General features: G+C 43.6%; 1 protein-coding gene across 1 annotated transcript in view; it reads left to right on the top strand.

Annotated features, from left to right (window-relative positions):
- Nucleotides 1-1,249: 1,249 nt before the first annotated feature.
- LOC8027735 (neuron navigator 2-like) overlaps nucleotides 1,250-24,349 on the top strand; it is a 244,850-nt gene continuing 221,750 nt past the window's right edge. Inside the window, exon 1 of the mRNA XM_042286071.1 lies at nucleotides 1,250-1,417. Within this exon, the coding sequence (XP_042142005.1) occupies nucleotides 1,322-1,417 (96 nt within the window). The 5' untranslated portion in view covers nucleotides 1,250-1,321. The remainder of the gene's footprint in view (nucleotides 1,418-24,349) is intronic.

Raw genomic sequence — 24,349 nt, 5'->3', positions numbered from 1 at the left:
GACGCTTTTCACAACTTCTCCGATAAAAAAACATTAAACTACAAGTTACGGTAATGTTTTTTCTTTAATTGCAGGCTACATTAACAAGAAGAAGCTTTAGCTACAGAATGTCGTTACATCGTATATTGAAATAAGTTTATTTATATTGTAAAGAAAGCAATGAAACGAATACGTTACTAAAGTTCGAAGTATTAAGATCACTACGTTTAAACGTTTTTGTTTAAGATATTTAAATATGCGTAACAAGTGACCAGTTTCCTATAAACTAAATGCCTGCTAAATATTTCATTTGCGTAATACTTGAAAATTTTATTTACATAGTGCGGCACTTCGTAATAACTTAATTGAGGCAGTGTTAAACGCCGTTTCATTCATTTATGTATAAAAAGAATTTAGTGACGAGAGAAATAAAATAAAGTTAGTTAAGGTTATACTGGAAAAATCGTGTAAAGCAATACCCAACCCCGATACGATATTAGAACTTAGTTACACGGAATTTTTGAGGGAACTGAAAGGAATATAACTGTTCGAAGGAGTTCGCGATTCAAATTATTTTCATAACTTTTATATATCACTGCCGATCTCCTATGTTACTCGTAACATTTCGGAATGTTATTTACCGCTGTGAAATTTTCGCGCTGAAACGTTTCCGTCTTAGGCTCAGTCGTTTCTTTTTTTTTACTTCAGTTTGTACAGGTTTCAGTGCCTCCTGAGAGAAAACAAAGGAATAATAAACCGAAGCGTTTGTAGACTTCTTCACTTGTGCTATCCCACTTGCAATTTTTAAATTGCGAAGAATTAAAAGAAAAATAAAAAATAATTGATGAACGTAGCACGCACTTAAACTGTCTTCCATGGAACCTCTTCTGGAACACACGAGTGACGTAGCACCTGAAACATCTCGTGGAGATTGTGGAACGGGCTTCGGCGAGTGTCCTATCGACGTTTCCGCGCCTCTGTAGTGCGGTCGGCTTCCGACAGATGGTGCGGGGGCGCGCCTGGCAGTGACGTCGCGACGTGACGTAGCGTCAACCACGTGACGTATGTTGTGCCTCCGGTGCAAGTCCCCGAGCACGTGTAGCCCTGTGTCTGGGAGAACGCCGGCTGAGAGCAGACGGCGGAGGTTGGGAACCCGGTGTCGGAATTTTCGGGGTGTTCGCCCCCATTGGGGTGTGCTCTCGGAGTTCGTGTTTTTTTTTTTGTTTTTGTTTTTGTTTTTGTGCGCGTGGTGTTGCGTGGACGAGCGGAGGACGACGGCGCGAAGATGGATTAACGATGGATTAACGCCGGTTGGATTATCGGCGAGGGGTTAGCGACGGGCATGGCGTGCTTGCGGAGCGAAGGGTCGAGAGAGAACGTCAGTCTGGCACCGGCGGCACCGGCGGCGGTGGCTCCACAGCAACGCTCAATTGTTCAGGTGAAACAGACTCGTCATGACTTGGTCCTCCTGAGCGATAAACGTATTTCTTATCTCCCACGTTTCTTTTTTGTTTCATTTTTGCTTCAAAAACAATTTTTTTTCGAGTTATTATCATAGATAATGCTCAGCTCATTTTAACTGCTTCAATATTTCAGTCAAGTGTTGTGTCATAAGTTGTATTTTATGATAAATGCAATAACGTAACAAAATCTTTTTTAAGGAACGCAGCGAAAAAACGATATTTGACATATTGTTGCAAGTAAACTGAGATCAATAGACAGATTTCACTTAGTGTTCGGAGCATGAGTGACGCAGTCCTGGCTTTAGTAGTTCAGAGGAGGCAGGCGGCAATTCTCGAGACCCCTGGTGCCGTGTCAGGCTTTGAACCCTCAGTGCTATCGGTCCATTGACATTCGCGTGCTCATAAATGCGAGGTGTTTGGGTTCAAGCCCATTTTGTTTATAGTTGCCTAAGGAATAGTGGGCTCTGGAAATCCATTTCATTTCTGTTCACTTAAATGATTTTTAAGCTTAGCAGTCCAACGAAATAGCGGAAACATTAGGTTTTTACAATGCGAAAAAAAATAGAAATAACCCAATTGAAAAAAAAAGTCTCATTCATAAAAATCTTATCAGCAAAAGCTTTATTATCATGTTCGATGAATGTCAGCAGCTAAAATCATGTTTTCATAAGACAAAAAAAATCAAGATGGTCCTCCACTTTAGTCTACTACTCGCATTAAAAATTCAACTGAAATTTATTTCTTGAGGATTTTGTATTATTCATTTAATTTTGGAAAAACCATACGCAATAGCTTTGAGCCACATCTCTCATTCTTTCTCTGCTCCCCGTTTTATAACCGAGAGTGACGATGCTTACACCATCAAACCCGAAATTTCACCATCGCACAAACGCAATTCCATAGATTTTTATTACGCGTGGTTTCAAATACTTGGCGTAAGCATTCATCACACAGCCCAGCATTTACGGTGTCTGACAAAACAAAATGAGGCCACTAAGATATTTATTGGGGATACTCCTAAGTTCATCGTTCAGAGTAAACACGACATTAAGACAAATATAAGGAAAAAAGGTACTACTACACAGTACCCTGTGTTGTGTGTTGCCATTCCATTTTTACAATATTTTCTGGATATGTTCACCGAATAATGCCTTTCTAGACGAGGCTATTTCACGAAATTATATGCGTTTATTTTAGGAATGGGCAATTATTTCCCTCACCACCATACGCTGTGAATGATGCACATCATTTTTTTAGCACGTCAAAGATCGTGCGGTGTAACTTTGAGAATTCCTTGTTCCATGAATAATGCCGATACGATTGATGGCATCAGTGTCATGTATCAGATAACTGCTTAGGTGGTCCACATGTTTTTCCGGGTAAATATATATTATACTCGAATTTAAGTGTGCCCACTGGTTAACTTTAACATGCAAAGTCGCATATTACGGCGTTTGCAAAGAGGACCTACTTTAACTCACGGCTGAACGTGAAACAGCATGATCCCAAAAACTAACTCAAGTACCGCTGATGTCAAGTTACTTTTAGGTATTTGCTTGTGTCAAAAAAGGCCAACGCCTTCAGAAAAGACAAACGTACTAATTTATTACACGTTTCCGCTGAAAACAAACAAACACACACACACACACATGCAATAAACCAGTAAGGGCGAAGGCGAGCTGGTGTATATTTACCATTTTCTGAAACCACCTGGGACTGTGGAAAACGAGAAGAATCCAAAGTGGAAGAGGAAGAAACAGAGCCACAAAAGACAATGCTCCAAATTTTGATTTGTCGAATTGAGACTACGCCTTCTGCCATTTTGTTTCTTTCTCTTTCACTTTGGATTCTTCTCCTTCTGCACACAGTCTCAGGTGGTTAAAGAAATTGGTAAAAAAGATACGTTTGAGGGATGCAACCAAGTGTTTTCCTCTTCGAATTTTACGCTTTTGAATGACCCTATTGGTGTCAGCCAATTTTGTTTCGTTTAAGTGGTGATAACGAGAAATCTTGAAAATTTTAATTTCGGAAATCTGAAAAGCCTTTAAGATTCACTAAAATTTAAACTTAAATAAAACAGAAGGAATAAATATAGCGACGGACAGAACGGCAGCTCTATTGTGCTGTCCTGTCCGTCCCTATGTTTATTCTTTTTGTTTTATTTAATCTCACCAACACGCTCATGTCGAACTAAGTCAAACTTAACTTTAAAAGAAATCTCTCACAAAAAAAATAAAAAGCATCTCAAAAAAGCATCCTATTGGTTCAAAAGTTGTTACTAATGAACATTTCTCATGTATAACGTTTTGGAATCCGGGACATCTTTCCCCCCCCCCCCCCCCCCCCCCCACACCAAAAAAAAAAAAAAATTGAAGGATGGGTATTTATCTTAAAATCTGCAATCCAACTGGTTATCAAGGAGCTGTAATGAGATTGCAACAATTATCACACTGGCAAACAATTTGTTTTATTTCTGCGTTTCACTCCCGAATAAAGTTAATCTGAAGAAACATTAAAGATATCTACCAATAGGGACGTTCATCGGCACGGATCGAGCACTTTTACCCTACTAACCAGGACCTGGAGAGCAAGTCGTCTGCTTCTTGTCCAGGAGTTGCGATGGTGTGAGAATGCCAAGTTCGGGTTGGCTTTGATTGAAACGATAGTGGGTAAACATCAAAGCAAGCTGCCTTGAGGTATACCCACTATTGTTTTCAATCAGCCAATAAGAGCACGGCATTCTCACACCATCGCAACCCCTTGGCAAGAAGCAGACGAACTTGCGCTCGCCATAGTATGTATATTGTGTGGCTTTGCTCGATCCAAAAAATTTCCTTGCACTACATTTCATAATGCTCGTTATTAACTGAAGGCTATTTAAAGTGAAAACGGTTAGTTTACCAGACAAGTGTTAGTGAAAAACGGCATGATTCAATTTCTTGATTCAGCAACGCGTCTAAAATATCACACATATGGACTGCCAACGAATCCAAACGCATGCCCGAAAAACGGGACCATGTGGCATGTTTATCGCGTCGCCCAAAAACATTGAAATAAGCGATTCCCACAGAGACACAAATGAAACAAAACAAAAAAACCACGCAAGAAAAAAAATCAAAATCTAGCACACAAATGACGCTGCTAGAGTTACGCACAGGGACTCAGAATCTGCGAGAAATGCTTTCTCGGCTAATTTGCATGAGAATGTCCGTACCCCAATGCATTTTCGAAGACGCAGTGGTCCCCGGATATGCGGGGAATTCATTTTCGCCGCGCGTGGCAAATATTGATTTGGATTTGGGGGCACGACGCAAATAAGCTTTGCAAAAAACGACGAAAAAACAAAAGAAAAAAGAGAGCAGGGGAATTTATTTGGCCTAGCGAGCTTGCGGAAATTGCCGACTTCCTCGATACACTGCCGTCGCAGTGCGGGGAGCGATGAGAGCACCAAGCAGGGAGCAAGCACACGCGAAGAGCTTACGTTCGCAAGCCTGACCGGAAGTTCCTTATGATGCAGGCTGTTCATCACGATCTCGGTTTCCTCCGTGTCTTGGTTTTTGAAGGCCATTTGGGAAATTGGTCATTTTGCGTTCTTTTTTGCGAAGGAGTGGGGGACATATAGGCGTGGACACAAATAAAACTCCGCGTTGCTTTTTTTTTTTTTAAGTAGTGTCGAATAATTCATGTTTATTTGATGTTGAAGAATGTGTTATCTTATTCTAGTACCGGCTACTTCTAACTCTAGGAATGAATGGGATATACGGTATATAAACTGCAATTATAAAGTTTGCGCATAATGAAGAATGCATTGAACAATCCACATATAACTAGAAATCGTAAGTACTTCTCGTCGAACTATACTCGCTGCCACATCAAGCCAAACCAAAACGTTTGCGTATTATTTATGCGCTTCGCGAAGTAGTTTTAAACAAGATTGGGTCTTCGAAGGGTTGATGCTTTTTGCGCGTTGTCTTGATAAAATAATGTAAAGCTAATCTAAAATGCCACTCACATAATCCTTACTTCAACAGATGAAGGAAAAAATAAGTAAGGTACCGCGTGAAGCCTCACTTTTTTTTACTTTTTGCTTCCTCGGTTAAACACGACTATAATTGGAGTCTAAAGAATTTGCTGTTATTCACGTTCATTCGTCACTAAAATTATTGACTTTCATATGCTGCTTTAGAATCAGATAAACTGGAATGTGCAGCATTCTAGCAATGCTTCAAAATATTGTCGTACTTAGAATACATGCGACGACTGAAGTGGTTGGTGTCACTGTGAGTCAGGTGATCACGTGACGTGACTTTAGGTCCTGTGACGATATGGTGTCAAGCAACGTCAAGGCGACCGTATATCTGGATTCTTTTCGTTACACTTCCGTGTGTCGGTGAAACCCGGTATCGTTAGCCCACGAACGCCATGTATGTTATTCGGAAAAGTGAGGCCGCGGGAATAAAATTGTCATTTGAATCGTCCTTCCTCTTTCTTCTTGATTTTAAAACGCAATCATATATATGTTAGAAAGGAATACAAACAACTTCTCTGATTCGTTTCAAAACAAATAGACAAAATCTCGTCAATATTTACATAACCAACACACAAAAAAAGATAATGTTCAATAATTTGCATCGCAAAAAAAACAAAAAACCGGGAAAGTTTTCTTTTTTTGTTACTTTTTACATGTGTCATTTGCAGTACTGGCGGTAACGCTTTGCAATAACGGCGTTACCTCTAACGCGTTAGTTTTCCTGTAACGTAGCAACGTACTCGTTATTGTTTTTTTAACCGTAACGAATAATGTATTTAGGTTACCAATTTTGAGTTACGGGAAACGTAGGTATGTTACTTATAACATTTTCTTCCGAATGCATAAAAAAAAAAAAAAACTACATTCCTATTTATTGTTTTCGTGTTTTCAAGCGCCAAATTATATATTCCCGCTTTCGCGATTTTTTTTTGTTTTTTTGCCTTTTTTCCTGTTGAGTAATCACGCAAAGCTGTAAAAAAGAATGAAGTAATCATGTTAAGTTTTTGCATGGCCCTTTGAAATATGGCGCATATGTGTACGTGTAACGTCAAAACAGCAAAGCGTTTTAATTCATGCATAAAAGGTAACGCAAAAGTGACACGCGTTATTTTTATCGGTAACGTAATGCGTTTCTGTTATCTGAGAGTAAGGAATAATGTATCTTGTTAATTTTGTAGCACCTACAACAGTGGCCCTTTGGCAAGCAGGTCCGTAGATAAACTTTCATTTGAAATACGTTCGAAAACACACCAATCATCTTTGAACAGCAATCTGCAAAAACGAAGTGAACCGCGGGTTCTCGTCCCACAAACTTTCCATCTCACTCTGAACCTGACGCTCTTTTGTCGAGTTTACTCGCCTCTTGGAACGTTTCTGGCTTTCACCCGAGCGTTCATGAATATTTCGAGAAGGAAGCGCTCGGCCGGATCTCATGCCAAAGGAGAGCGTTGCTCTTTCGAGCCAAAATTTCCCGAACTTCGCGGGTTTTCGATGAGTGTTGTCTTTCAAAATATTTACCGGCGAGTATTTGCGTCTTTCTTGAGCGTACAAAAATACGCAAACCTCAATTTTTTTTTATTTTTTTTTTTACGTTCCACGTCGCATTTTCCGCCGTCGCTAAGCATAATCCTATATATGTTTCGTACATGGACTCCGCCATTTTGAATCGAGGAACTTCCGGTATGATGGAAAACATCGCTTTGCTCTCGCCACACCACTGGGAGAAGCTCACATCCTAATCGGGATTGTCTCTCATTCTTGGTTTGCCTTTTCTGCATTAAACGCCGGACGCCCGCGTCCGGCGTTCGACTGCGAAAACAGCGCGCGAGTAGCAGACGATGCTATTGTTGTGTCTGGTTTGAGGGAGACAGTGGGCAGAGGGAGACAGCCTAAATCCTTCCAATCAGAGCGCGGCCCTTTCTGACGTCACGGCGCGGTGTCATTTCCTCCCCTCCCTCGATTTCTCCCCGTACAATCCGTTCACCCCTAAGCTGTCAGTGCGGTCGAAGCTACGTTTTCGTCGCACCAATCAAACGCTTCTCTTTCACCACCTTCCCCCGCTCGCTGGACGCTGGTATATGGGTGGTGGCATTATCACGAGACGGAAGACAGACTCCTGATTGGTGCAACGAGCACTTAGCTTTCACCGCACTGTGAGCTTACGGGTGAACTTGGCATTGTTACTCGTACGATCGTAACCGTTACTTTTCGCTTCGTGGGTTTTGCCGCTCTCGTCAACGGTCGTGTGTTTGCGTTGCCCAGCTTTTGCGACCCTAAATATTGTAATCGTCCTTGTCTGCTTTCTTTCGAATAATTGCGGGGTCGGAGAGTTGTAGCTTGTGTCCTTCCCCGAGCCTCCCCCATAGGATAATGTTTCTCCGCATCACTGACTCAAAACGAAATAAGAAGGCATGCCCCGGAGACTAATGTCTCATTTTCCCAAATGTTGTTTTATCTATTTTGCTATTTAAAAGTCTCGTTGTTATGGTTTCCGAATTCGGCGTTTACTCTGAGGGTGCCTGAGTTTTACTTACGTGCCCACGGTGCAATGTGAGCAGGACACGACACAAACCAACAAAAATGAGCGATCGCAGGTACATTTTTTTTCTTTTTCATAACTGGAAATTTGTTTTAAAATAAAAAAAAATCAAAGTGTTGCAAATTGAATAGATGTGTGACCCAACGAAAGAAAGATAGTGCCGTGTTACTCCCTTCTACAAAGAAAAGAGTAAAAAAACAATCAAACGATATTGTGTTCACGCTACATGTGTCCCAAAGGGGTGATGAATCAATCGATATCCTCTAACTTGAATATAGAAAAGCGCCGCAACCTAAAGTATTATACCGGAGAGAGTGTTTTGGTGTTCGCTATAGCATAAGGGGACGCAAGCGCGGTACAAAGTTCCTATAATCATATCGAGTGTGAAAAAACAAGACTCCGCTTGGTCCGTCTGCTACTATAGTCCAATGAGGATGGCTAGTTGGGCTAGTTGGTTTTGCATCATGGTGTAATACGCCCTGTTGTTTTGGCGTATTACACCATGATACTATAGTCCATGCCTTTTTGCGCTGTGTTTAACTCATTCTGTTCAGTCAACTGAACCGCCAGTTCATTTTGATGCGAAATATTGCTCGAATAATGTTATATGAGATGCAATGAAAAGTCATTTAATAATGAGAGAGGGCAAGGCAGCCTTACTGTAATACCACCACACCCTTAAAGAGGTCCGTGCGTCTACGTTCCCGCACAACACTCGGAGAGCCAATCACCGCAACATACGGAGGCAGCTCAGTGAACGGCGATGCCGAAACATATGTTTACACCAAAAAACGCAGTTCGAGTTGTGATATTAAGCAATGCAAGGCGTGACGTTTTCATTGCTTAATGTCACAACTTAGACTGCGTTTTCTGGTCCAAACATATATGTTTCGGCATCGTCATTCGCTGAGCTGCCTCCGTGAGCTGCGCTGATTGCTTCTCCGAGTGTGGTGCGGGAAAGTAGACGCACGTGCTTTATTTAGAGTGCAGCATGGAACGGAACTTTTAAGACAGTATAAATAGCAATGTGCATCGTATTTCCCACTTGGTAACTACAGATTGATCATATAAGAAAAAATGTAGCTTGCTATAGGGATCAGAGTGATTTTTAGAAGTTTATTTGACATCATACTTTGAAAACAACGCTCGGCGACGAACCGCGTCCGAAAAGAAGCTGAATTTTTCTATTTTTGTTAATGTCGCCTCCATAACGGAGTATATAATCCACATTTGATAAATGGTATCATTCCCCGCATAGTCAGCCCCAAATAAACGCCGTCATCGTGGCAGGGTCCTCTAGATCAAACACAACAGATCTTCAACACGTTCCCAATAAAGCTTTTCTATGTATAGACTTCAATAAAGTACAGTACAATACAATGGCTATTTCTTGTGTTTTTGCTTAGAAGTAAAAAAAAAAGAAAACAGAATGTTTTATTTGTTTTAATCAAGACTGAACAGCAACGACGACATAGGTTATTCGTGTTGTATAGGCCGACGCCTCCGCAAAAGTTTTCCCAATAAAGCTGCAGTATATGCATATAAATTTCTTTCAATGAGGCTCCGTTCGACTGTTTGAAAAGCAACAACACCGAGGCCCCGTTGTTCGCGTTGTAGTGGCGGAAGAAACAAGAGGATGTCGATGGGCGACCGAGGGGGGGGGGCCGACCTCTGCGAGAACGAGACTGCCTGTCCGACCTCGGTCATCACTCGGAGAGCACTTGGGCTTAATGAGGATCCCACCCCTTTCCCGTCTCCGACCTTTTGCTGGTAACCCCGGGTGCACGCATCGAAGGGTTCAGGGAGGGGCAGATATATTTATCGAGCGCACCCAAGAACAACACACGCGAGAAGACGGGGATACCGTTTGAGAGCGTCTAGAAAAGATACCTTGTTCCCCTTAATGTGAATTGGACCATTTTTTTTTTGTGGGTATTCGATTAATATAACATTATCGAACTTTTAAGAACATTGGAACCGAGACTTAGGAAGTGGCCGGATACTCTATACAGACTTGTAATAACGCGGTACAAGTCACTTCGTTACTTTTATCGTTAACAAAGTAACGCACTTTTTTATATTCGTCGAGAGAACGAAGGAGTGGCTTATTTTCATTACGTTTTAATGAAGTAATGAGAAAGGATGTTTAGTTACTTCTGGAGGGGAACGTAGGCAACACTAGCACCCAACCTATACTTCGCACCCCAGCTAGCGCCCGTAATTTGCACTACAAGAAAACGCTAGACGAACCATAAAAATATGTGCCCAACGTACGTCACTATAGTTACAGTTATCCCGAAATGAACACGTTAAAAGCCTCAAAAAAATATTCGCGATAAGAAATAGCCGAAGCGGCTACTCCTTGATAAAAGCAACATATTCAGAGTAACCAGAAAATAGGGTGTTACTTTCAAGGTAAGGTAACACGTTCCTTTTGAATCGCAATAACGAGTGACAAACCTAGTTACTTTTTGGAGGAGTAATAAGGAGTAACGGTATTCAGTTACTTTATTTTAGTATCGCGTGCATGTCTGACATATGTCCACAGTGCTAGACTGTTAACACTGAGATGCTATTGCAATATTTTGCTTGAGTTCGGTTAAAATCTAACAGCTTCAAATAAAACTTCCAATGTGACAGAAAGTCCTAATTCATGTCAATAACCTAAGCGGTCAAGTTTGATGCTTTTGGGTTATATGTCTGAAAAAGCTACAAAAAAGCGTCGATGTCGTGCTCGTGCTCAGTGCCACCCAGTGTTAGCGCGCGGAGTGATAGCGGGCATCACCCGGTCCTACCTAACTTTACTTTGTGCATGTTAGCTCTAGATTTACTGAAATTATTTCCTTCTCCGAGAAAGTTTTCATCTGAGTCTCGCTTCGTAAGATTCGAAAGGAATTTGAAGAATGATCTTATCATTAAACGGAATTCTGTCAAAAGTTGACAACACGAACAAAATGCTTAATATAACCTTGCATTTCACGGTCACTAAATTTTAAGAAAGGAAATGTTTTTTTAGATCCTCTTTTACTAAATGATTTTATGTATGTTATTAAGTGAAACGCATACAACAATTATTTGGATCAATTGAATTCCGTATGAGTTACCTGCATAATATGGTGATTTAGTTGTGCATGAACTTATGTTGTACTGGTGTACCTACTTAAAATGTGTAGCGCTTTACTGGAGAAGAAAGGGCATCCACAAAAAGACAAACCAATATCGGTGTGAAAAGTGATCATAACGTAAACTTTAATTTAACAAATACTTTGTGTTGCAGTTCGCTGTTTTTGCAAAGACTCCATTCCGTCTGTAACTACGTATTGTGTCATATTAAACTACTAGTTAGTTTCTGCTCAATAAGCTCGGTAAATATCATATCGTAAAAAAAAAAAAAAACGAAGTATATTTATTTATGTAAGCTTTGCCATTTTTTTCGTAGATGCAGAAACATGTTTTTATATAATAAAAAAGTGTTCAAAGTTGGAAACAACATACCCTCGTCTGCTTTGAGTAATGTGAACAGCGTGCAGCCTAACAGAGTTTGCGTCTTTAACGAGAAAAACATACATCCTGATAAGGTTTATAACAAATGGTATTTACCAGCCTTAAATCTAATCAAAGTACTTTGTTTTTCCGTACAACATGAAATATACTGGCGTAAGCTGATATCAGAAAGACGTTATCTGATAAACGTGGGAAATCATTACTTACTGCTCATGCCACAAGGAAATCAAAATAAATGGTCGGCGCGCTCCGAGCACGAGCTATTTTCTTAACTTCCCACAACAAACAAACAAAACAAATTAACGACCAAACCTTGAGCGCATCTTTAGTTTGTCGTATATTGCACGTTGATTGTGCCGCTGTTTATATGCCTTCGTGTTTTATGTGTCGACACCACCAATTCTAATCAAGCTTTTTCAGTCCTGGACTGAAATCCGCTATTGCAATTAAAGTTTGCGTTTTCCTCGTATTCTGCTTAGATTAATATTATGTGTATTTTATGGCAAGCTATCGCAGATTGCATACCCTTTGCAAATAATGCCTCCCGCGTCATTTCAAATCGTTCAAACGAAGCGGCGACAAACAATAAGAACCAGAAACGTCTGTTTTTTTACATAATATGCGAACGAATATCCCCGCCTTAGAACAGAATGTCCTTTTTTTTCATATTGTGGACACAAACTGGTCCGGCATCCTCCTAATGTAAACTCCACGTATAGGGCCGTCACGGCGGGTTTCTTACGAGGACACTCCAAGATCGCGAGGACATCATTTTTCTCGCTGAGCGTCGCGCTCGTCTCCTTCTTGGAGGGGTTGGAGCGAGCACCGCCCCTGCGGAGTGGGCAGACCCTGAGTGCTCCAGGGTTGTCTTTCCCCGCAATCACTTAAGTGATTCGTGACCATGTTACCCCGCCTGGTGCGCTTCCCTCTCCCACTGGCTGCTACTGCTGCTGATGATGGCGGTAGAAGAGGGGCAGGAAAAGTAAAAGGCATAATGGATACGCATGAATCGAAAGAATTTCTATAGACGTTTGTAAGCAGCCACGCTTCAAAAGCTAGTCTGGCCACCGTGGGTAAAGAATGATTTTCTTTAGGCGCTAGCTGGCAACCCTGTGCACGCCTTAGGAAGGCTGGAGCCGGACCAGATTTGTTGGTAACGCGTTGCTAGTAACGCTTCAGTTCGTTTTTTCGGTAACGAAAGAACGACCTAGTTACCTCTTAAATGAAGGAGCGAACAACGTATTTTCGTTACATCCTGAAAAAGCAACGAGTAAGGGTGTTTAGTTTCTCCTGGAAGGGAACGTGCATAAAAGTATTTAAACTAGTTCTCACCCAACTCGCGCCTGTAATTTCGGCGACGAGAAGACTTATAGATAGACCATAAAGTATATCAGTATAGCCAAAGCTACACTTAATGAACTCGTCAAAAAGTGAGTATATTAACGACGAAAAATATTTGAATTGGCTAGTGCTTCATAAAAGCGGCTCGTTCACAGTGACGACAAAATAACGCGTTGCTTTTTTTGAGTGACGGTAACGAGCTACGAATTTAGTTTTAATGAGGATTACGGTATTTGCTTACTTTATTTCATTAAGATCCCGGCGCTTACCGTTGTCGCAGAACGGCAGATGGCGTTACCCTACCTTGCCGCTCTTCCACGCGAGAACCCATCGCTCGCGAGTGGCTGGGAAGTGCCGTCTGTCGTTCGCCATATTCAGCAAGGTTTGATAGCGCCATCTGCCGTTCTGCGCCAGCTGTAAGTGTCGTTAACTTTTATCCCTTTTTTAACGTGAAAACCGGCCGCGCATGAACGTAATTTTTGCACAGAAGCATACTAAGAAGTATGCTTGGAACTCATAGACTGAGTTATGACCATAAAACGAGGATCTCAATACACACTTTTGTGGTCCTTTAAAACTTGGTCGAGTAAGGTGAAAAACAATATACACCCTTTCTCCAAGAGAAGATGGGAAGTGGTGTATTACATTTTGTGCAGCAACGAACAAGTATGCTTGTGGACATATAACCCGTTCACTTATTATCACGTCGTTTTTAAAGGATTCTACGGCAGATGGAGCGTCCTCTCCTGTTGTGACTTTGTGAAAATGGTCGTAGTCACTATAACCGAGAGGGACATTGTTCATTCTTTTCTGCGCACCTACTGCTTCGAGCTTCTCGAAGAGGTACACAATCACTTGGTGCCTTCCTTCCTCTTCCCGTCTTTGATCACAAAGAGAAAAAAAAACAAAGGGACTATAAAATGCGGACATAGGTTGCCCCCCTCCTCCCTCTTTTTTTTTTTTTTTAAATACCCATTTGGATCTTTTTTGCTGCGTTGTTAATATCCGAAGAAAACAAAAAATCAGGAGCTTGTGGAGTTCAAGAGTGCCAAACCTCATTTTCCGCTGTTCAATGGACTTGACAGTGGAACTGTAGTCGGTTTTACCAAAGGGAACACTTTTTGTTTCCCCTAGGGTTGGGGTTTGTTCATTAAAACGCAACAATTTACAAGGAAGCCGTTACTTGAATATGTAAAGCAGTTACTTTAGAATTAGTCTGGTAAATATGTAATTATTCGGTCACGAAATTACTGATAGATGTAAGGGATTAAAAGTAACTTCGTTACTTGCAACGGATTGCGGATACAAGCTTGCCATTGAGCCCATCAGTTGGTCTGAGCGAGGTAAGCGGGACAAAGTATCGTCAGGATGCTTTTCTCTTGCGGAGGTCTGCCAAGTGATTCGCTTCGTCGCTTTGGTTGGCGCGAGGTGGCAGTAGCATTCGCTCGTAGACAACTTATGGTGAAACGAAAGCCATTTTGCTTTCGACCCAAGCGAAAGATACACAAGACGTCTTTGTCGAACGTCATTTGATCCGTGATGGATGGTGCCCTAATGGACCTTGCTATCCGTCTTAGCTGGTTTTGTGTCGTATAGTTTCTCCTTTTTGTTTTATTAAGGTGGAATGTTTAGCAGGCGATCCTGAAATTGCGAAGTTTAATTGAGCGTGACTATCGGCGTGAACTCGGAGCTGTCAGCGACGACACTTGGAGGGTGTTCTTGCGAGGCGAGGTGCGGGCTGGAGTCACGGCTTTGTCGTTTTAGTTTTGATTGCTACATTTTTATGTCTCTCTCGATAGGAGTGAAATTTAAGTTACGGCTGTTTCATTTCAAATCAATAACTGGCCGAACGATAGAGCTGATTCAAGTTCAGTTGTTTGTTTCTGGACGTACATAATTGATTTCAAGTGTTTTTTTATTAACCCTGAAAATTTATTTAGCAGTATGTTTACATTGGTGTCTTTATTACATGCACTGTAAAAAAAGGAGCAAAAATCTACGAGAATAATTTTAACTTTAGAAAATTTACGGATATTGAAAATAGCAATATGGGCAGTGTTGAACTATAGGCAATATAGGAAGTCCACTGACGATTTTTGAACTCGAATCGCCCTGCTTTATTGCGGCAGATAACGCGGCCATGTATATACACGGAGCGAGCCGAGTAATATCAATGAATTAATCACTAAATAAATTAATCAATTCATTAATGAATCTATCTTTCTATCACCTTTTTGTTTTACATTAGACACTGATGTAGGTTGCAGGGCCAGAAAGTCAAAATGTTTGACTTGACGAGGCCTCCGCAGCGCCAACTGGCAGACAGCGACTAGTCAGCAACATCTAAAAACTAGAGACGATTTAAACACGAGCCGGATTGAGCGGCCATTTCCGACCATTTCTTGTTTCCCCGAGATGCCGAGCCACTGAAGCGGGCGTTGACGAGCCTGCACAAAGGCCTATGCTGGGGAAAAGGACACAGTAGCACCTAAAGTGGCAATACCCAGTCCTGCTGTGGCAATGATGAATTGAAGCGAACGGAATAAGAAGAAACAAAAACTGAAGGTCGATTATGGCGACGCCCATGCACAGCTGAAAGCGTCTGTAAATTGGACACCTCGCCGACGGTTCCCTAAAACTCTCTAGTGTCTGAGGTATGTTTTTTCCTCGTAAGACGGTTCAGTTCCACTGGTCACACAGAAGCACGCTGCAGAACATGTTTGAAGTATACGTCTGCATGGAGCAAACATGCTCTTAAGATGGTCGACGCGTGACCGCAGACATTTCTGCCAACGTGTTTGCAGCGAGAATCATGCCTTTCACATTATGTATGATCAGTACGATGCGCGCCTTAGCACTCGGGACTGCAAGTGCCTCCTACAATGTTTACTCTCGAGCCGCCAATCGAACGCGCTCCCAACCGATTGAACGGGGGTCAGAGTCGGGCGCCTCCCCTCCTCTAATTAAACTTCCTTAATCTAAAACTTTGGAAGAAGTATCCTGACAAAACGGGTTGTTTACGCAGGCCTCGCGAATGGGCGCCGTACACTCTCCGTGAATATTAATTGAGGGGTTATTCGCTCGATGGCGTTTACGCGAGTGCCCGTGGTCCCAGGTGGGTACTAGAGGACCCGATTCACTTGGACCGCAGATAACGCTACGAGCCCTTGAAGCAATGGTGTGTGTGTGTCACACGAGCTTCGGGAGACGCGCAGCGATGTGCGTGGTCACGTGATGTTTTCAAAGCACCGTATTGGCTACGACGGCTTGTAGTGTCCTCTGTGGTCCGTTGGAAGGTGAAGCGGAGTGTATTGCTGAACACCTGCGCGAAACACCCTCTCCTTCTTTTGCGGTACGCTTGCGCGAGTAACTCTTAGGCGCTCCTGACGTTACTTGTCTAAATTTATGAGTGTGCTGCTGTTTGTGTTTAGGCGCGAGTTCGTGGCGCTGGTGTCTAACTCGATGGTCTTTACTCCTTAAGATGAAGGATTGGGCGAGTTGGCTATTCATGACCTGAAGGTAATAGCGCAGAACGTAACTCACGCACTCTGACCACAGGCAGACCGTCAAAAAGGAACCTCTCATGTCGCGCCGGCTGTCTACTTTGGTTTGTATTCTTCTTCCTTTGCCACAATAAAAATTAAGAAAAGAAAAAGGAAAATTGTTAGCGCACTTTATTATTAAGAATTGTCTTACTTCGCAGCAGGAAGAAAACAACGGAGTGTGATAATTCTTTTTCTTTTTTTATGCTTACTGCTGGCCCAATAATTGGGTTGTGGGCATATTTATACATGTAGCGTGTAGTCGGTCAGCCATTTAAAGTTGCGACGAGTCACTCGCTGTAGATAAGCAATTTAGCCAGTGCAGTACAAACGGTAGCCTGGGGTCTTTAACGTGCACCACGCAGTAGGGATACACGAAACGGGCAGGGGTGGGGACTGCTGACCCACGGACCAGCAATATGTGTAAATAAAAAATAAAATAAAAATACGTGTAAAGGAAGAAGATAGAAATGCAAACCAGTCTTGATAGTCACCGCGATGTGAGAAGTTCCGTTTTGACGGTGGGGGTGTAATCAGTGTGTGAGTTATCTTTTGCGCTGTTACCTTTAAGACTTTACTCGAAGCACGCCGATAGGAACCTTCATTTTTATTGTTGGTGATAAGATGGTAAAATGGCGTTATTATTTTTTTTGAACTGTTTTGAGCTGCTCCGTAGTTTCTAATAAGTTACTGCGAAGCTGCAAATGTAAATTTACCTGTATAGAAGACTATCGAAAAGCAAATAAGTGTACATTTGAAGTGATATTTGAAATTAGGCCAAATGGCTCCAAGACAACACAGATACGTTTCATATTATCATAAATAGTTATCTTTAGTCGTTTCTTTTAATATTTCGGTATCATAAATAGTTATCTTTAGTCGTTTCTTTTAACATTTCGGAACAAATTTAGTCATCAAAGCAAGAACGTATTCCGTAAACGTTAACGCTCTTGCGGCGACAAAGCTTACAAGATCCTCATGTGAGTGTTTTAGTAGATCGTTCGGATGAGTCCGATAACTGTACCCGGTACTCCTCCGCCGCCTTTGCGCATGCGCCGAATCGGGCATCCTTATCGGAGCTATCGGACGATCTACTAAAACTCTGTATTGTAGCTAATTGCGCGAAATAAAGAATATCGGCAAAAATGTGTTACGCAAATATGGTACTTGTACGAGTACAAAGCATACCGTTCCAAATAACGAAATCTTGGTTTCACGAAATATTTCCTGAAATTCGCCCTTCTCGAAATTTGCAAATCTTAAGCCCCCGAAATTATTATTTTTTTTTTTTACAATACATGACCAGGGTTTTAGGATTGCAGTGGATAAATATGTCTCGCCGACAACACATGTTCTCGATAAAACATACATGAAACGTGGACCATGCCATCGTAAACGGGACAGTAAAGTACTTCAGCGTAGCCATTTTCCATACCACTTTTCGCCACAGCATGCTCAAGGCTACGGCCCCTAGCGAGCCGATCAACGTGTTGAAGCGAGTCACGTGAGAACAAGTCGTCGGCGTTCTTTTGCTCCTGCAGAGTTCTGTCACGTGCTTTCACTCCGTCTCTCTGATGGGCTCGAGGGAGGAGGTAGCGTTCGTTCTTTGTCCAGTTACGGTGGAAGGAAGTATACGAGGGGGACAGTAACGGCCGCTGCGTTGGGAAGCCGGCAGCAGTTGGACATTGGGCGCTGCGAGGGTCCTGATTGAAAACGGTTGTTTGGGGCTGGCTGGGGGCGGTCGCGTGCTCCTGAGTCGTTTAGCCTCGTTCCGCACGCCAGAAGTTGCGAGGCTCGTCTCGGGGTTCGATCTCGCTTGTTCCCGACGAATGCGGGAACTGTATCGCGACGGCAATCACTTCCTGGAATTTGTTTGCGATCGTAATTTGAAGGATCGGGCAATTTCCGGGCAGCTGTAAACGTACTGTATTGTGCTTAGGCATACAGCGGCTCTTCACTGCGAGTTATCAAGAATGAAGTGGCTGAAAAAATAAATTCGTTACTTTTTATTTATTAGACTCTTAAGGTGCAGAGGGGGCGTCATTGTCGATCCGCACGATTCAAAATGCGGCTAGCTGCGCTTTAAAGATGATGTCAGGATGCTTAGACAATTTCGTTTGCTTTGTCGCAAACTCTTTTAACATTTCCGGAGGACGGACAAAGGCGGCTCTTGTAAATTCAACTATAGTAAGTTACAGCCTCAAGAATGTAGGGCGAGGGATAGGAAGGTTGGGGAGGAGGAAGCAGGCAGAACGATGGGGAGGAGGGGGAAACCTCCTTCTTTCTCTACCGTTCCGTCTGCTTCCTCCTCCCCGGCCTTCCTTTCTCTCGCCCTACCTTCTTGAGTTGCAACGGACTATAGAACTTTAGATTACCAGAGCGTCGTTGCACAGAAGAGATTGCCTACTTAGTGTCTCTGCGACCACCGGTCATCCCCCGGAGATGTTCGTTTGACAACTAATCTCCGCTTGAGTCCCAAAAGACAACACCACCTAGAATAATCAAAAGCGGGAATCGTGACTTCATGACTGGGAGATTGAGCGGACACAGATTGGATATGCGAGTGTTGCGTCAGTGCTCGGCTGAACTTCGTGTCCAATCAACGCGTCGAAGGACGTTCGACAGGGGGGTTCGGGTCCAATAGACTCTTTTCAAAAGTCAGAGCCACGTTGCGGCAGCCCCAAAAGCTCCAATATCGCCGCTCTAATGGTGGTGATTGGAGATCCTGCTCAACTAAATCGCGCACTCCCGATTTCGCGAACGTTGTCACGGCCATCCGACCGTGGCAACGTTCCGCGAAAGAAGAGGAGGATGTTCGATGAACTCAATTATTTGGGGCGGCTTAATAGTTAACAAATTGCCCAGATATAATACGTCCGCCCTAGGGGCCATGGAATAGAGGGAGTTTTGGTAGACCGTTCCCGATAACGAGGTCCGCTGCTCAGCCGACGCCTGTGGGCGTGCATCCTATCGCATTCTGGTGCAGTAGGTTTAGGGAAGAGTTTTTGCATGTCCGATACGGTACAAGGAGCCGTCCGGTACGAACTGCGCATGGGCGAGTCTTCTGTGGCAGCGCATGCGCAGTTCGTACCGGAGGGCTCATCGTATCGTATAGGACGTGCCAAAGACAGTTCCCCAAAACTTTCTTTTACTATATCCCGTTTCACATTAACTTGAACCGCAGCTAGCGCTCCACTCCGACGGAGTCAATCAAGCCGTGTCAAATGAGCGCAGTCACGGCGCTCCATGTCTTTGTGCGATAAACAAGCAACGGCAAAACCAATCACAGTTAATGTGGCCTCATCCTGCGCTTTTGTCTGTGCGTGATTGGTTGAGCCGCTGATCCAAAAAAAAAAGGCTCGAGGTACACCTAAGCAATTCTTATGAGTTGTGAATGCGAAAGCACACAAGCCGCTGGTACTTTTCGTCGCCGGTCAGAGCGCGTGACCTTGGACGCTCCGTGTTAACGGCGCGCTAATGGACACGCAGCGCCATGGGGTGAGCGGTCGTGGAAACTTACGAGCGCAACGGCCAATGGAAGCCCCGTCGACGCGCGCCAGCCAATGGAACCGAGGGCGAAATCCAACAGCTTTGCTTCGCTCGTTTTGGATCATTGGCCTTCATCTACTTTTACAACGCCTACACACACACACACTTTTGGGATCGGGGAAACTATGTGCCGTTTTCGAGCTTCAAACTGGTGACGTCAGCTCGCTCCATGAGACAGTTTATGCTTTCGTATTATAAAACGCAAGAATACGAGGAGCACCTTGGTGATTCACTTTTGTCACTGCTTGACCGGTTCCGTCGGAACCCGGAGCGATGGCTGCTGTTGTGAAACTCCCTTCGGTCTATATTCGACAACCCCGATGATTCAGCGTCAACCGCCGAGCGCTCCAGTCAGCGGAAACGAGAGTCATCGGCACAGCCGTGATCTTGGTGGCTGTCGTTCTCGCACTTTCTCGCGTGTGCGCTCAAAATATACGCGACAAGCGCGCGCGTTCCTCTCGAGCGCGGAGACGTAAACGGCATGTCCCAAACGGGCAACCCTCGGCCCAGGCCTGGAAACCCGCGACAGGACGCGTCCGTAAAGGGAAAGCCGAGCGGAGGGCGACGGGCTCGCACTCGTAGGAGCACGATAAAAGAAAAAAAGAAATAAAGAAAGTGAAGTATCCAGACTTTGAGGATGACAGACAGGAATGCGAGACGTGCGTGCTTGAGCGCGCGACCGAGTTCGTTCTAGTTTCAGCTAGAGCTAGTTTCAGCAGCTGCGGGAAAAAACATGAAACGCTTTGTCTTACTCTTCTTTTTTTAAAAGATAGATTAAAGGAAAAGCTAGCGATGAGACGGTCAAGATAAGTTTTTCTGTTCGTTTGTCGTTGTTGAAGGACGAAGGAGATAAGCTGCCATAACTTTTTTTTTGTTGTATTTGTTTCTTTTGGTGTATGTGGGAGTTCTCTTTCCCACTTATGGCTTCTGCCGTTCTTCGGTCCGCTAAACGGGGGGGAAAAAAAACGTTCCAACGTTGCAACAGACAGCACCTGTTTTGGTATCGCAACATTTGTTCGATGCCGTAGTTCCTCAGGGGCATTTGGGTATAGGATAGAATCGTGTCACTACTGAAACTTTTAAAAGTTATACAGTTGCTTTTTTATCATGTTCCATATTTTAGGTATTTAGTTGTCTAGTAGTATGCTGCCCCTACTTCGGAGGCTTTACAAGAAAGAAAACAAATAAAACATCTAAAGCGAATCTTGCGTCAGAATATAAACGCAACTGCCACTCTTTCCAGAGAAGCTAAGATGGGTGAGAAAAAAAGAAATTGATTTGTTGGGAACTATTATGATCAAAATTATCACGAGACGATTCCACAGAAGTAATTACCTTTTATAGAATGGTTGTGCTATTAACACTCGAGTCTATATATATGTAAAGCAATAAACAAGGTCGACACAGCCAACATATAATATATGCCCAAGAAAACAAACAAGCTGCAACTAGACAAGAGTTTCAAGAAGCTTCTAAACGGGTATGCATAATGACTTCTCCACGTTTCCGAGTAAGCACGAGCGAATCGCGCCATTAACTGTGCAAACGAGTGCTTCGAGTGCTTCGAATGCTCCAGAACGCGGATGAATCCCCAGCGGGACGCTCGCATTATTCAACAGCGCGCATCCCGAAGCTGCTCGAGGCAACGCTACAACCGACAACCGGGGCAATGCCGGTACGCTGGACCCTAATTTAACAACCCCCGTTACGACGGTCGTTAAATGAAATGGCAGACATCGGGTCTGCGGAGGGCCCGGGCATAGCATCTGACAATTTTGGTACGTAGTATACGTTCTCGTGGCGCCCATAACTGGGACCGAAGACTAGTTCAGACACTCGCGATCGCTTACGACCGAGTGCCTTAAGACCTCTGGGGATCTCTCGCGACGAGAGAACACGCTGGCAGCGCCTAGCGGATAGCCGGGAAACACTCGGCATTTACGTACATGTCCTATATTCCGTCACGACAACGGTGCACTCCTCGGTGAAAGAAGGCTGATCGCGATGGCGAGCTGGCGAATAGTGGGCGTGACTCAACCTGAGAATGAGGAATAAAATGAAGGACTGGGGGGGGGGGGGGGGGGGGGTAGTAACAGGGACAACAAATACGATGCGAGAGCAAGTCTGTCTGCTTCTTTTGCAGGAATTGTGGTGACGTTAGAATGTCGAGTTCTGATTGGCTCTGATTGGAGGACAGTGGGTAGACCTCAAAGCAAGCTGCCTTGAAGTTTATCCACTATCCTTCAGTCACAGCGGCTCTGATTGAACTCGGCTCTGCACGTCACCACAACTGTGTAATTTACCGTGAAATCTGTCATGATTCTGACCTGTCTGCACTTCAGTCTGATATTAACCTTGTCTCTCGTTGGTGTGAATTATGGCTAATAAAACTAAACACTAGTAAATGTAAACAGATGAGAGTGTCCCGCAAATTTAACAGCAGCCCCTGTTACCACCTAGATGGCAACCTTTTGGAGCAAGTGGCAACGTACAAGTACCTTGGTGTTCACTTAACAAATATCCTTTCATGGTAACCCCATATTCAATATGTTTACTACCCGTGCTAACTGCATGTTGGGCTACTTAAAACGCAACTTTTCCTTGGCACCTATTTCACTAAAATTGATCCTCTACAAAACATCAATCCGGCCTAATTTAGAATATGTAGCCTCCATCTGGGTTCCCGGCCACTTTATCTTAATCACTGCATTGGAATCCATTCAGAATAGGTCAGCCCGTTCCATTTTTTTCCAACTACCATCGTACTGCTAGTGTCATTTCGATGAAAAAAAGTTTGTTTGCCACTTCTCTCCTTGCGACGTAAAATTTCACGCCTATGTCTATTTCATAAAATGTATTTTCATAATGCTCTCCTACGCAATGAGATGATTACTCTTTAACATTTCATCTCGTCTTGACCATCAGCATAAAGCTGGAGTTCCAAGTTCATTTACCACAACATTTCAATCTTCTTTTTTACCCCGCAAAGCCGAGGAATGAAACCACCTCCCCGGTTTGATTGCTACTAAAACTGATACTAACCTGTTTAGAAATTCCATCACTAACCATTTTAGCAGTGACCCATGACCTGTTATTTTTCTTTGTTTGTTGTATATTTAATATTTTTGGCTTGTTACTATATTACTATTTTTGTTTTATGTATGTGCTCTCCCCCTCTGTAATGCCTTCAGGCCTTAAGGGTACTTTCAATAAATAAATGAATAAATAAACCCCTGCAAAAGAAGCAGACGCGCTCCGCATACCACCTAGAAGAGAACGCCCGCACCAATCCCTCCAAAACGTCATCACTGGAGGATCCGTGCGCAGCGCCGCCTAGGTTGTTGAGGCGGCGTCGCTGACAGTGCGTCTTGCATTCCCTCGCAACGAGTACGACGCACGCGGCGACGCCAAGAAACACGTGTCTGCAGTTCTGAGGCGTCTCTCGTATAGACCCTCAGCGTGTTTGCCGCTCGGGGCGAGTCGGGCGTCCACTACCGATGACGTCACGTCCAAAACCTGTCTTCTTAGTGGAAGTGGTCGGAGACAGTCTGTGTGTGAGTGTTGTCCCGCTTTTTACCCGTTCTCCCTTTCCCTCCTGTCTCAGGTTTGGTCACGCCGAAACCTCGTTGCCCCTAACGAGAATGCACCTATACAAGATAAACAGTATATTTCGATGTTCGTCGTTCGATGGCTGCTTGCGTTTTGTAGATGGTGGTGATAGGTAGACCACACGCCTTGCTGGAAACTATAAGTACAGACATTCGAGCTCGATCGATCGATCAGTTAATAAACAGAATAAATGCTTTATTTTACATCCGATACCGATGTAGGCTACAGGGGCAAAAAAATTTAAACCGACATTGCTAATGTATCGTGGAAAAGATTCAGGCGACACTGTCTGAAGAGGGTTTCTTGCGTGTATGACGGACCTCCTAAGGCCTTACCAGCTGCTTGGGGAACAATAAAACACGAATTGGTTGATTGATTGATTAATTAGTCGTGAAAAAACTGTCCGCAGACATGTTGCGAGCCTACGTGCTTGGAGCAAACGTGGACCGAATGTGCTTGAGGTGTGTACGACGCAGAATATTCGCTCATATCTGCAGCGAACGTGGTGCCTTTTTTAGGACGTCTGAGCAGCGGCGACCAGCCAACAAGAAATGAGCAACAAAACACACGTGTCTAAACATTTTATATGAAGTGTGGGGAGTCGCAGTTTTCAGGCTTATAACTTTAAGCGAACCGCACCCGGGAAAAATAAATGAAAAAAAGACAACATCAAGTACCGCACTGCCGTAGAAAAGTTACGTAAAGCTAAGGAGGATAGAGGGGTAGGAGAGGGCATGGCGTCAGCCGCGTAGCCTCCACAAGCCATGCTCCCTTGACGCCTCGCCTCTTTCTC

Source organism: Ixodes scapularis, unplaced genomic scaffold (assembly GCF_016920785.2).
Source record: "Ixodes scapularis isolate PalLabHiFi unplaced genomic scaffold, ASM1692078v2 PGA_scaffold6__148_contigs__length_123643588, whole genome shotgun sequence".
Classification (NCBI taxonomy): Eukaryota; Metazoa; Arthropoda; class Arachnida; order Ixodida; family Ixodidae; genus Ixodes; species Ixodes scapularis.
This window is presented reverse-complemented; position numbering and strand designations above follow the sequence as displayed.